The 13,106-nt window shown below is 41.2% G+C and overlaps 1 protein-coding gene across 3 annotated transcripts in view; it reads left to right on the top strand.

Annotated features, from left to right (window-relative positions):
- Positions 1-13,106, top strand: part of TAF4 (TATA-box binding protein associated factor 4) — a 94,138-nt gene that overhangs the window by 52,662 nt on the left and 28,370 nt on the right. For 2 of the 3 annotated variants that reach the window (XM_056548973.1, XM_056548972.1), the window contains exons 4-5: positions 1,800-1,919; positions 5,113-5,232. In XM_056548973.1, coding sequence (XP_056404948.1) covers positions 1,800-1,919; positions 5,113-5,232 — 240 coding nt within the window. The remainder of the gene's footprint in view (positions 1-1,799; positions 1,920-5,112; positions 5,233-13,106) is intronic. The other variant, XM_056548975.1, reaches the window with a different exon arrangement.

The following is a 13,106-nucleotide window of genomic DNA, read 5'->3' as shown; positions in this document are numbered from 1 at the left end:
TCCAACCTATATAATTAGGGTATCATTTTAACCATATGGACCTACAGAATAAAGATAATGTATTATTTTTACGGAAAAATTTACTGCGTAGAAACAAAAGCCCCCAAAAGTTACAAAATGTCATTTTTTTTCTTCAATTTTGTCGCACAATGAATTTTATTTTCCGTTTTGCCATGGATTTTTGGGTAAAATGACTAATGTCACTGCAAAGTAGAATTGGTGGCGCAAAAAATAAGCCATCATATGGAATTTTATGTGCAAAATTGAAGGAGTTATGATTTTTAGAAGGTGATGAGGAAAAAAAGAAAATGCAAAAAACGGAAAAACCCTGCCTCCTTAACCCCTTAAGGACGCAGGACGTAAATGTACGTCCTGGTGAGGTGGTACTTAACGCACCAGGACGTACATTTACGTCCTAAGCATAACCGCGGGCATCGGAGCGATGCCCGTGTCATGCGCGGCTGATCCCGGCTGCTGATCGCAGCCAGGGACCCGCCGGCAATGGCCGACGCCCGCGATCTCGCGGGCGTCCGCCATTAACCCCTCAGGTGCCGGGATCAATACAGATCCCGGCATCTGCGGGAGTTCGCGATTTAAATGAACGATCGGATCGCCCGCAGCGCTGCTGCGGGGATCCGATCATTCATAACGCCGCACGGAGGTCCCCTCTCCTTCCTCCGTGCGGCTCCCGGCGTCTCCTGCTCTGGTCTGTGATCGAGCAGACCAGAGCAGGAGATGACCGATAATACTGATCTGTTCTATGTCCTATACATAGAACAGATCAGTATTAGCAATCATGGTATTGCTATGAATAGTCCCCTATGGGGACTATTCAAGTGTAAAAAAAAATTAAAAAAAAAATGTAAAAGTAAAAGTAAAAAAAAAGTGAAAAATCCCCTCCCCCAATAAAAAAGTAAAACGTCCGTTTTTTCCTATTTTACCCCCAAAAAGCGTAAAAAACATTTTTTATAGACATATTTGGTATCGCCGCGTGCGTAAATGTCCGAACTATTAAAATAAAATGTTAATGATCCCGTACGGTGAACGGCGTGAACGAAAAAAAAATTAAAAAGTCCAAAATTCCTACTTTTTTAATACATTTTATAAAAAAAAAATTATAAAAAGTGTATTAAAAGTTTTTTTATATGCAAATGTGGTATCAAAAAAAAGTACAGATCGTGGCGCAAAAAATGAGCCCCCATACCGCCGCTTATACGGAAAAATAAAAAAGTTATAGGTCATCAAAATAAAGGGATTATAAACGTACTAATTTGGTTAAAAAGTTTGTGATTTTTTTTTAAGCGCAACAAGAATATAAAAGTATGTAATAATGGGTATCATTTTAATCGTATTGACCCTCAGAATAAAGAACACACGTCATTTTTACCATAAATTGTACGGCGTGAAAACAAAACCTTCCAAAATTAGCAAAATTGCGTTTTTCGTTTTAATTTCCCCACAAAAATAGTGTTTTTTGGTTGCGCCATACATTTTATGATATAATGAGTGATGTCATTACAAAGGACAACTGGTCACGCAAAAAATAAGCCCTCATACTAGTCTGTGGATGAAAATATAAAAGAGTTATGATTTTTAGAAGGCGAGGAGGAAAAAATGAAAACGTAAAAATTAAATTGTCTGAGTCCTTAAGGCCAAAATGGGCTGAGTCCTTAAGGGGTTAAGGGGTTAAAAAAAAATTGTCGTATAAAAGCCATACGTTTGAAAAGAATGAGAAATCTCCTTCATAGTATTTGACTGAGATCACTTATAAAATGTAGACCTCCTTTACTTGTTTGCAGTCTCCCGGAGCGCCCCTCCTGGCAAGGCAGGTAACGCCAACAACCATCATCAAGCAAGTGTCTCAGACACCCACCACCGTGCAGCCCACCACCACACTACAGCGGCCCCCAGTTGTACAGGTGAGACCGTACCTTCCTTTTAATCTTTGTTTACCAGTCCATGGAAGTATTTCATCATACATATGGGGTCACGCTTTGCTCATTCATAAGTCTGCATACCCAGAACACAGCATTATGATGTCATCTCTGCTCCTAGTATTTATCTGAATTTTTACTTTAGTGTTTGTTATCCAAATCATGTTTACTATGTTTCTTCTGTTGTTTTATACCAATTTCAGACTGGTCATATTTATGCAATAGTGATTCAGTATATTCATATTGCAATACCAGTCGCCTGCCTTTATGAAATGTAAAGGAAAACCAAAACCTATGCCTAAAATCTTTACTGATCCATTGTTTGTTCCCTATTGATTTGTTGAGTTTTTTATTTATTTTTATTTTTTTTATTTTTTTTGGAAGACTTTATCTGTTGCTTTCCTGTAACCAGAGAGCATTGCATTGTGGGAGCTCATAAGATGTCGTGAATGGAACTAAAATGCTGACTGTTACCAGCGGCAACACCTAGAATTTTGAAAGCTCCTATGTATATGAGAAACAGCGTGAAATAACTAATTTAACTGTATCTCTACCAAAACATTAAGGCGAAGGATCGACAAAGTTACGCAACTTAATCTATTGATTTAAAGGGGTACTCCCACCCTAGACATCTTATCCCCTATCCTGTTTCTTGTCCGGAAGCGCTGGAGGGTCTCTGTCGCCACCACTGGAAAGGAAGTCCGTGACGTCAGGACTCCACCCCCCGTGTGACGTCACGCCCCGTCCCCTCAATGCAAGTCTATGGGAGGGGGCGTGACGGCAGTCACGCCCCCTCCCATAGACTTGCATTGAGGGGACGGGGCGTGACGTCACAGACTTCCGTTCCCGTGGTCTCGACCGAGACCCTCCAGCGCTTCCGGACAAGAAACAGGTGTGTGCCGCGGTCAGACATCTTATCCCCTATCCTGTTTCTTGTCCGGAAGCGCTGGAGGGTCTCTGTCGCAACCACTGGAAAGGGACCCCCGCGGTCAGACATCTTAGGGGATAAGATGTCTAGGGTGGGAGTACCCCTTTAAAGGGAAGTCCAATATTGATAACCCATCCTTATGATTGGGTAGATGGAGGCATAGCCATGCATATCAAAGGGCCTAGTTAATATGGGACAGACCCTCTGCCGATTTAAACAAAAGGATACACTTCCAATATATGACTTTTGGAAAGTGAAATTTCTACTTTCCTCTCCGATGACATCACAATACTGCTTGCCATATACAAAGCCGTGTTATATCTATTGGATCATTTCCCACCAGTTCTTGGCATGGATTGCTCTGCATGATCATCCGATAGCATAAATCATTTAGAACTGAATGTGATGTGTTTTTATATAGACAGAATAGAAAAGGGGTTATTACTCTAGAGCAGCGCTGCCCAACCTGTGGCTCTTCAGTGATGGCAAAACTACATCCCCATTGGCTGTCGGGGCATGATGGGAGTTGTAGTTTTCCAAGCCGAAGGCTGTCGGGTCATGATGAAAGCAGCTTGTTTGTGGGCTGAAGGTTTTCCGGGCATTAGTTTTGCAAGCCATAGGCTGTTGGCGCCCGATAGAAGTTGTCAAGGTAAAATGGAAGTTGTAGTTTTGCCAGCCAAAAGCTTTAAGACCATGAAGAGAGCGGTAGTTTTTCCAAGCCTAAGGCTGTCGTGGGATAAGAGGAGTCTTACTTTTGCAAACCTCAGTCTGTCGGGCATGATGGGAATTGTAATTTTGTAAGCTAAAGGATTTCAGGGCATGATGGGAAGTGTATGTGTGCAACAGCTGGAGAGCCACAGGTTGGGGAATGCAGTGGTCCCTCAAGTTACAATATTAATTGGTTCCAGGACGACCATTGTATGTTGAAACCATTGTATGTTGAGACCAGAACTCTAAGGAAACCTGGTAATTGGTTCTGAAATCTCCAAAATGTCATCCAAAAAATAGGAAAAGGTGAGAATTAAAGAAAAATAAGTACATAACTAATACAGATAAAGCAAGATCGTACATATAAAAGTAAGAAAGATCTGCTGGGAGCATGTAATCAATGTTAGAGATGAGCAAACTTACAGTAAATTTGATTCGTCACGAACTTCTTGGCTCGGCGGTTGCTGACTTTTCCTGCATAAATTAGTTCAGCTTTCCGGTGCTCCGGTGGGCTGGAAAAAGGTGGATACAGTCCTAGGAAAGAGTCTCCTAGGACTGTATCCACCTTTTCCAGCCCACGGGAGCACCTGAAAGCTGAACTAATTTATGCAGGATAAGTCATCAACTGCCGAGCCGAGAAGTTCGTGATGAATCGAATTTACTGTAAGTTCGCTCATCTCTAATCACTGTCTATGTCAGTGTTTCCCAACCAGGGTGCCTCCAGCTGTTGTAAAACTACAACTTCCAGCATGCCCGGACAGACGTTGGCTGTCCGGGCATGCTGGGAGTTGTAGTTTCGCAACAGCTGGAGGCACCCTGGTTGGGAAACAATGGTTTATGTAGAGGACAGGGGCTTCTTCAGGGTCCTATACAGTACACACAGTGTCCCAAATGGAGCCACCCTTACTTGGTGTCCAAAGGAGCAGCTAACCCTGGCACAGGTAAGGAGAAGTACAGAATGTGTAGTTCCTCCCTGTACTGTAGGGGGCGCTACCAGACAGCCAATCAGTGCATGTACTTCAGCAATAGAGGTGATTTACCAGTAAAATGCTCATTCTGATTGGTCAGTTCTTCCAGCCATTGACACGTTTCACAGATCTGGACTGTCTGTACATTGTATGTTGAGTCTGGTTTCAAGTTACGATGGTCCAGAAAAAAACATTGTATGTTGAAACTATTGTATGTTGAGGCCATTGTAAGTTGAGGGATCACTGTACTGCTCTAGAAAAATGTGTAGCGTGTCTGCCACCTAGAGGTCTCTGTTTGCCATTGCAATATTTAAACTGGCTATATACAGAGATACAATGTAAAGGAAGGTGCAGGGATTACATTGGGGTGCAACCATGTAACATCACCTACAGGAATTATATACAGCTCTTTTGGCAGTGCAGCCATTGTGTGCATAAGAGGTCTAGTGCGGTATTTTCATGCCAGTGTGGCACCTTTTTTTTTTTCTATAACTGGTTTTGATGTGTGACTGGCTGAATGGCGACACTAGGCCTATTTGCCAGGTATAATGTGCGTGTTGTTTCTTCTGCACAGAATCAGATAGTACTCGGCAGCACGGCACAAACTGCCACATTGGGGACAGCAACGGCCGTACAGACTGGAACTCCTCAGAGAACGGTGCAAGGAGCTGCTACCCCTACGACAGCCACCACGGTACAACGCCCAATGCCACTACCCATCTAAGCCTTCATTCAGTGGAGATCTGCACCATCTACAATGATGGCTCCTTATATAGCATCCCAGATCTCACAAGTGTTAAAGGGGTACTCCACTTGAAAACATTTTATTTTTTTAATTTATTTTCTGTCTGACCACAATGCTCTCTGCTGACACCTCTGTCCATGTCAGGAACTGCCAAGAGTAGGAGCAAATCCCCATAGCAAACCTATCCTGCGCCGGACAGTTCCTAAAATGGGAAAACCAAAAAACTGAATGTAGCCCGGACCTTCTAGGTGAGTAAGTGGAAATAAATAATCGTGGATCGTGCTTCAATAATAATCAGAAATTTATTAAAAATAAAATTAGGTACTTCTAACAGGGCCCTTGTGAGAAGAACATACATAATAAAAGCAACCTAACAATATATTTTATGCATAAGATAATTAGAACAATAATACTGGCAAAAAATTGGCTTCTATTTTATGACAAAAAATGGGAACAGTACCAAACAAGTTCCTAAAATGGACAGAGGTGTCAGCAGAGAGCATTGTGGTCAGGCAGAAAGGAAATTCAAAAAGAAAAGAACATACAGCAGCTGATAAGTCCTGGAAGGATTAAGATTTTTAAATAGTAGTAATTTACAAATCTGTTTAACTTTCTGGTACCAGTTTATTTAAATAAAAAAAATATACATATGTTTTCCGGGGGAGTACCCCTTTAATTATATTTCAGTCTAGTTCAGTCTGGTGGGGAAAACATAAACTTCCTCCATATTGTGGTTCATCTATATACCTGCAGCCAACTACAATGTTCAGCTATCTGTGAGGTCCAAGCCAACTTGCTGTTGTTACTGATGTTAAAATATCATGTAAACCTATTTGTACATGATGCATTTAGGTTGGGTCCCCAGGAAACAAACAAAGAGTAGTTGATAAATAGGCTTGATCCCTCTCTCCATCAGCTAAGACGTGATGGCTTAGAGATGCTCAGATGTAACTCTACCAACCGTTTGGATTGGCATCTCTCCACCCGAAATTTGATCAGGTGGCAGAATTACATTGGAAGAACAGGCCCGAACTCTGAGGTTGCAAAACTGAGATACTTAAAGGGGTTATCCAGGGAAAAAACTTTTTTAAATATATTAACTGGCTCCAGAGTTAATAAACAGATTTGTAAATTACTTCTATTAAAAACGGCTTAATCCTTTCAGTACTTATGAGCTGCTGAAGTTGAGTTGTTCTTTTATGTCTAAGTGCTCTCTGATGACACCTGTCTCGGGAACCGCCCAGTTTAGAAGCAAATCCCCCATAGCAAACCTCTTCTACTCTGTGCAGTTCCCGAGACAAGCAGAGATGTCAGCAGAGAGCACTGTTGCCAGACAGAAAAGAACAACTCAACTTCAGCAGCTGATAATTATTGAAAGGATTAAGATTTTTTTAATAGAAGTAATTAACAAATCTGTTTAACTTTCTGGAGCCAGTTGAGATATATATATATATATATATATATATATATATATATATATATATATATATATATATATATGTATATATGTATATGTATATATGTATATGTATATGTATATATATATGTATGTATATATGTATATATATATGTGTATGTGTGTATATATATATATATATGTATATTTATATAATATAATCTCAACTGGCTCCAGAAAGTTAAACAGATTTGTTAATTACTTCTATATAAAGTTTTCCTGGAATACCCCTTTAAGACAATGTGCCTCTGCTTTCAGTCCGTTACATCGCTTTCATGGGAGACCTACCTGTGAGAATTCATATTGTCAACCATATGAGGCCAGTATTTCCCAACTGGTGTGCTCCCAGCTGTTGCAAAACTACAACTCCCAGCATGCTCGGACAGCTGGAAGTTGTAGTTTTGCAACAGCTGGAGGCACACCGGTTGGGAAACACTGGCATATTGAAGTGGATTGGAATTAGGATACACACAAGGACTTTAAGAAAGCATAGTGCCTGACAGAATATGACACAAAAAAGAAAAAAACAATGGAAATTTTGTCAACAGAATTTGTCAGCACTGCGGCCTCAGGCTTTGAGCCTGTATAGTCATAAGAACATCTCAGCGTATTTTGCCTGCCATATCTTTTCTGACCACAAGATGACAGCATTCATCACTACATATAAAATCAGCTGCCCCATTCACTATAAGAATCCTATAATAAGATACTGTACTCTAATATTGTTCTCCTCACAATTTGCTGGGCGCTGGTATACCCTGCAGTCCAGAAGACCAGATCTGTCCAGGCTCAAACCCTCTCCAATAAGGTTTTTACCAAGCCCTCACGTAAATCAAAAACCATTTCAATGCTCCTGTGTACGTAAGAGCAAAGCAATCCTGAATAGATGACGTCTAAATCATTGGGGTGTGTATCTATAGCTGTTGTCCCCCAGTCGTGTTTAATAGAGGACTTAAATTCCCCTTAACCGTGATTGTGCAGAGCATGAAGATGCTAATAGGGGAAATGTGAATAGATATTCCTTGCAGAATGATGGTTTCATACAGGTGATCTCCTTCCAAGCCTTATTGTTCTTTGAGCCAAATCACAGTAAACCAGAACCTGATGGCTCGCCCATTGCTTTTGTCTGCATAAACTATTGCCAATTTACAAGTGCTCCAGTTGCTCTGAGAAGTCCTGGATGACCATCTTGGGTCTCCTAGGACTGTATCATCTTTTCCATTCAACCGGGGTTCCTGAAAAGCAGACTAAAGCAATGGCATTTTCTGTGGTTTCGCTCAGCACTATTGATGATATACCAGTCCTGAAGTTAGGCATGGTAGAAAAACTCAAGAGATTTTGCCCAGAACAACCAGTCACAGCTCAGCTTTCCTATCCCTAACTCGCTCTGGTAATGTTAAAGCTAAGCTGTGATTGGTTGTTAAAGGGGTACTCCAGTGGATTTTTTTTTTCTTTTTAATCGACTGGTGCTATAAAGTTAAACAGATTTGTAAATTACTTCTATTAAAAAATCTTAATCCTTCCAGTACCTATTAGCTACTGGATACTACAGAGGAAATGTCTTTTCTTTTTGGAATACAGTGCTTTCTGCTGACATCATGACCACAGTGCTCTCTGCTGACATCTCTGTCCATTTTAGGAACTGACCAGAGCAGCATATGTTTGCTATGGGGATTTTCTCCTACTCTGAACAATTCTTAAAATGGACAGAGATGTCAGCAGAGAGCACTGTGGTCATGATGTCAGCAGAGAGCTCTGTGTTCCAAAAAGAAAATAATTTCCTCTGTAGTATTCAGCAGCTATTAAGTACTGGAAGGATTAAGATTTTTTAATAGAAGTAATTTACAAATCTGTTTAACTTTCTGGGACCGAAAAAAAAAAAATTCCTCCAGAGTACCCCTTTAAGGACAAAACATCTCCAGTTTTCTGTCGCAGAGTTTAATAAATGTGGGTCTTAAAGTTAAAACATTTTCCTAAATGTGAAATTGCACTTTGAAGCGGAGCAGTCGGCAGAAAACCAGGGGTGTAAATAAGTAAATGTGTAGATAGGGGTAGTCAGCCTGTGTCCTTTTTATAGTCATTTCCTGACCTGAGATATAAGCCTTTTGGTTTATATGTAAATAAGACTTAAAAGCCCAGGGGTGGTCCCCAGCACAGCAAGAACCCAGGTCTGTCTAGCCCATCTCTTTATTTATGAAAGTGCACACAGGGGCAGCGAATTGGCTAGACTTGCCTGGGCTTTAAAGGGGTACTCTGGTGGAAACAATTTTTTTTTTAAATCAACTGGTGCCAGAAAGTTAAACAGATTTGTAAATTAGGGGATAATAAATGGTAGCAGTCCTGCTAGGCTAAGGGTAGTGAATATCAGAGAGAGAGGAAGAAGGTATAAAAGAATATTCAAGAAAATTGTTCAGTAATAAAATAACATTTCTTGAACAATTGTAATGTGAGGTCTTTAGCAGGGCCCTTGCTTCAGACGGATCACTAAATATTAAAATCATTGTAAAACGTGCTAAAATGCAATAGATATATTATACAATAGATGCATATATATATACTGGATAGGTCACACTTGTAGTAATTCCCCTGTAGAAGAATAGGTTGGGACACAGAGTATAACAGTCTCTACGCTGTGGTTGGCGCGATGTGCTGGTAAGTACTGAGTGAATACTTTCCCACAGCATAAAATGGGAAAATAGGAGATTTGGCGCGTCAGTGATTTTAGTATTGCATATTGCTGGCGTCATGTCGGTGAGGGGGATTAAAATGCAGAACTGTAATACATTTAGTAGCAGCGCTGGAAGTTATTTTATTACTGAACAATTTTCTTGTATATTCTTTTATACCTTCTTCCTCTCTATCTCTGCTATTCACTACACTTAGCCTAGTAGGACTGCTGCCATTTATTATCCCCTTATACTCTATTGGCACATCGGGTTATGTGCAATGCAGTATCCTCGGCTTGGGTATTCTATTTTATATAGAGCTCTTGCACTTTTTAATTTAGACTACTTCTATTTAAAAATCTGAATCCTTCCAGTGCTTATCAGCTGCTGTATGTCCCACAGGAAGTTGTATTTCTTTCTGGAGTTCTTTTCTGTGTGACAGCTCTCTGCTGACACCTTTGTCTGTATGAGGAACTGCCCAGAGCAGCAAATGTTTGCTATGAGGATTTGCTTCTTCTCTGGACAGTTCCTGACATGAACAGAGGTGTCGGCAGAGAGCACTGTGGTCAGACAGAAAAAAATACAATTCCCTGTGGAGCATACAGCAGCTAAGTACTGGAAGGATTGAGATTTTTAAATAGAATGTTAAACAGCTTTGCAAATTACTTCTGGCACCAGTCAATTTAAAAAAAACATTTCATTTCTTCATCATGAAAGCACCACCATGAGATTGTCCCTTGTAGCTCTAATAGGAACAGGAAACACAGAGAGGTTAAATAGGCCCCTCTCCATCCACCCCTTAGTGGTTTCTGTTCCTAAGAGCATACAATGAGAGTTGAGGTTCTTACCTCTGGTGGGCTGGTGTCTGCTCTGGACAGGGCTGCCAGGCAGTGGGGGTTTCGGTCACGATGCGTCTCCCTCCCCCTGTGCTGCACTGGGTCGTGCCTCCTTAGGGTTGTTGCCTCCTGGTCCCTTCCTTCTGTGCCGCTTGTCCTGGTTTATGCAGCAGGAGTCCTGTATAGGCTGGTCTCAGATCTCCCTGGCTGTTCTGGGCTCCATGCTGCTGGGGCGCACGTGTGCGTCTGACGTTGCGGCACGCGTGTATGATGTCGCACAGACACGAACGTGTTCTGCCTGGAAGTCTTTCCCCCAAGATGGCTGTGCCCACAGGAATGCCGGGGAAGCGTGGAGGGGTATAAATTGCTCCTCTGTTCCATCATGCATCCCTCTGAACAGCTTTCTTGGTGGATGCATCATCGGAATCAGTTAGATTTGCAGCAAAAGCCACCGCCTTATCTAACTTCGCTAGAAGGGCCCTACGGGTTAAAAACTGGCAAGGTGACTCTACCTCTAAGGTTAAACTTTGTGCTATCCCCTTTCAGGGTAATCTTGGGTTCGGCTCGGTCCTTGAAAAAATTCTGGAACAGGCGGCTGACAGGAAAAAAGATTTCCCTATTCAGAAAAAACCTAAACAAAATAAAAAATGTTCCGTTTAATAGGAACCAAGAGTATAAAAGAAATGGTAAAGGAGGTCGCTGAAGCTATCCGAAAGGAGGAAAAAGCAATGACAGTCTTGTAGGAGGAAGGCTGTCTCTATTAAGTAGCCATTGGTCTCAAAAAATCCCTTCTTTCTAAATTCCATATCCAGGTATGCAGAATAGAGTTCATCAGCCTTCCTCCTCCAAAATTTTGTTTTACAAAGCTCTGATCAGACACCTTAAACAAACGTCTTTTTTCTGGCATAAAGGATCTTGTGTCTCTAGGAGCTGTCATTCCGGTCCCCATCTTGGAACAAGGTCTGGGTCACTATTCCCATCTCTTTTTGGTGCCCAAACCAAACGGCACCTTCCGAACAATTATAAATCAAAAAAATCTATACAAGTTTATTTCTTACAAAAGGTTCAAGATGGAGACCCTGAAGACAGCCATACCTCTGATTCAAAGAGACTCCTGGATGTGCACCATCGATCTAAAAGGTGCCTACTTTCACCTACCAATTCATCTGTCTCACGAAAAATACCTCCGGTTTGCAATTCAATACCATTGCTCTGCCCTTCACTTTCAGGCCCTTCCTTTTGGAATAACCTCTGCCCGAGGATATTTACAAAAGTAACGGTAGAGGTGATTTCTCACCTGGACGACTTACTGATTATTGCTCAATCAAAGGAGACTCTTCATAAACTGTCAGACTTAATTCCAGCAAGGAAGAAGTTGTTTCTGGGCATGATCTTAGACTTGGAGAAACTAAAGACCTTTCTCCCAGAAGACAAGATTCTCTCCCTTCAGCTGAAAATAAAAGATCGGATACAGAGAAAATCTTGTCCCATAAGAACAGCCATGTCAGTCTTGGAATCAATGACATCCTGTATACCAGCAGTACCTTGGGCTCAAAGCCATTCGAGACCTCTTCAATCTCTAATCTTGAAAGTGTGGGACAGATCCCAACTGTCCCTAGAGAAGAGATTACAGATACCACATCAGGTAAAAGCCTCCTTAGCTTGGTGGCTGAAGAAAAATAATTCATTGGATTCTCAACGGACGTGAGTCTTTGGGGATCTCACGTCGAGCACCTTCATCTTCAAGGTTCCTGGTCCCAGAAAACCCGATGTCACGACTCCAACTTTCATTAATTGAAGGCAGTTTTAATGGCATTAAAAGCTTCAAAAGAACATCTTTTAAAAAACCATCACGTGAAGGTATATACTGACAATATAACCACAGTGGCCTTTCTCAACCATCAAGGGGGGATGAGACATTCCCCTCTAAGGAATCTCTCCTCAAAATGTTTTAATATGGGCAGAGAAAAATGTTTCCCTTACAGCCGTACACCATAGGGGTTTAGAAAATCAGGAAGCAGACTTCCTAAGCTGGAACCAAGTGAATCGGGAATGGGAACTAAAGTCTCAAGTTTTTCAGTCACTGGTAAGAGTTTGGGGGAATCCAGAAAAATATATTTTTGCCAGCAGGAAAAATTGCAAAGTCCAGAACTTCTCTCTCAATCCAAGAGAGAAACATCTTGCAGTAGATGTCCTTCAACAAGTTTGGGACTTCTGTCTTGCTTATGAATTTCTTCCTCTGCCTCTCATCCTGAAAGCTCTCCAAAAGTTTCAATTGGGGAAAGTTTGAGTCCTCTTCATAGCCCCTTGGTGGCCCAAGAGAGGTTCGTTCAGTCTCCTAAATGTTTTCTCTGTAACATATCCGATCCGGCTTCCTCAGGTGAAGAATCTTCTGACACAGAGACCTCTGTCTTGTCAAGACCTAGAAACCCTACAGTTAACAGCATGGCTCTTGAAAGGCAGATTCTACTAAAGAAAGGACTTTCTAATAAAGTGGTTAGTACTTTGTTAAAAAGTAAAAAAGGAACACTTCTTCTATATATTTAAGATACTGGAAGAAATTAATTTCATGGTGTGGTTCTTCTCCCCCCCCGGACATTCTGAACCCAGACATCCCTAGAATATTAGACTTTCTCCAAGAGGGGTTCGAAAAAGGTCTTAAAAGTTCAGACGGCAGCTTTAGGATGCTACTTTGATACGTCTTTAGCTGAACATAAATGGATAAAAAGATTTTTTCTGCTAATTCTAGATTAAATCCAGGCTTTTTTTTTTTTTTTCTCCATTGAGGAACCATATGGTATCATCCTGGACGATAGGATTATTTTCAAACTTAATCCAGCTTTACTTCCAAAGGTGGTCAATAAT

Source organism: Hyla sarda, chromosome 12 (assembly GCF_029499605.1).
Source record: "Hyla sarda isolate aHylSar1 chromosome 12, aHylSar1.hap1, whole genome shotgun sequence".
Lineage (NCBI taxonomy): Eukaryota > Metazoa > Chordata > Amphibia > Anura > Hylidae > Hyla > Hyla sarda.
The sequence above is the reverse complement of the archived record's forward strand: the minus strand, read 5'-3'. Positions and strand labels throughout refer to the sequence as shown.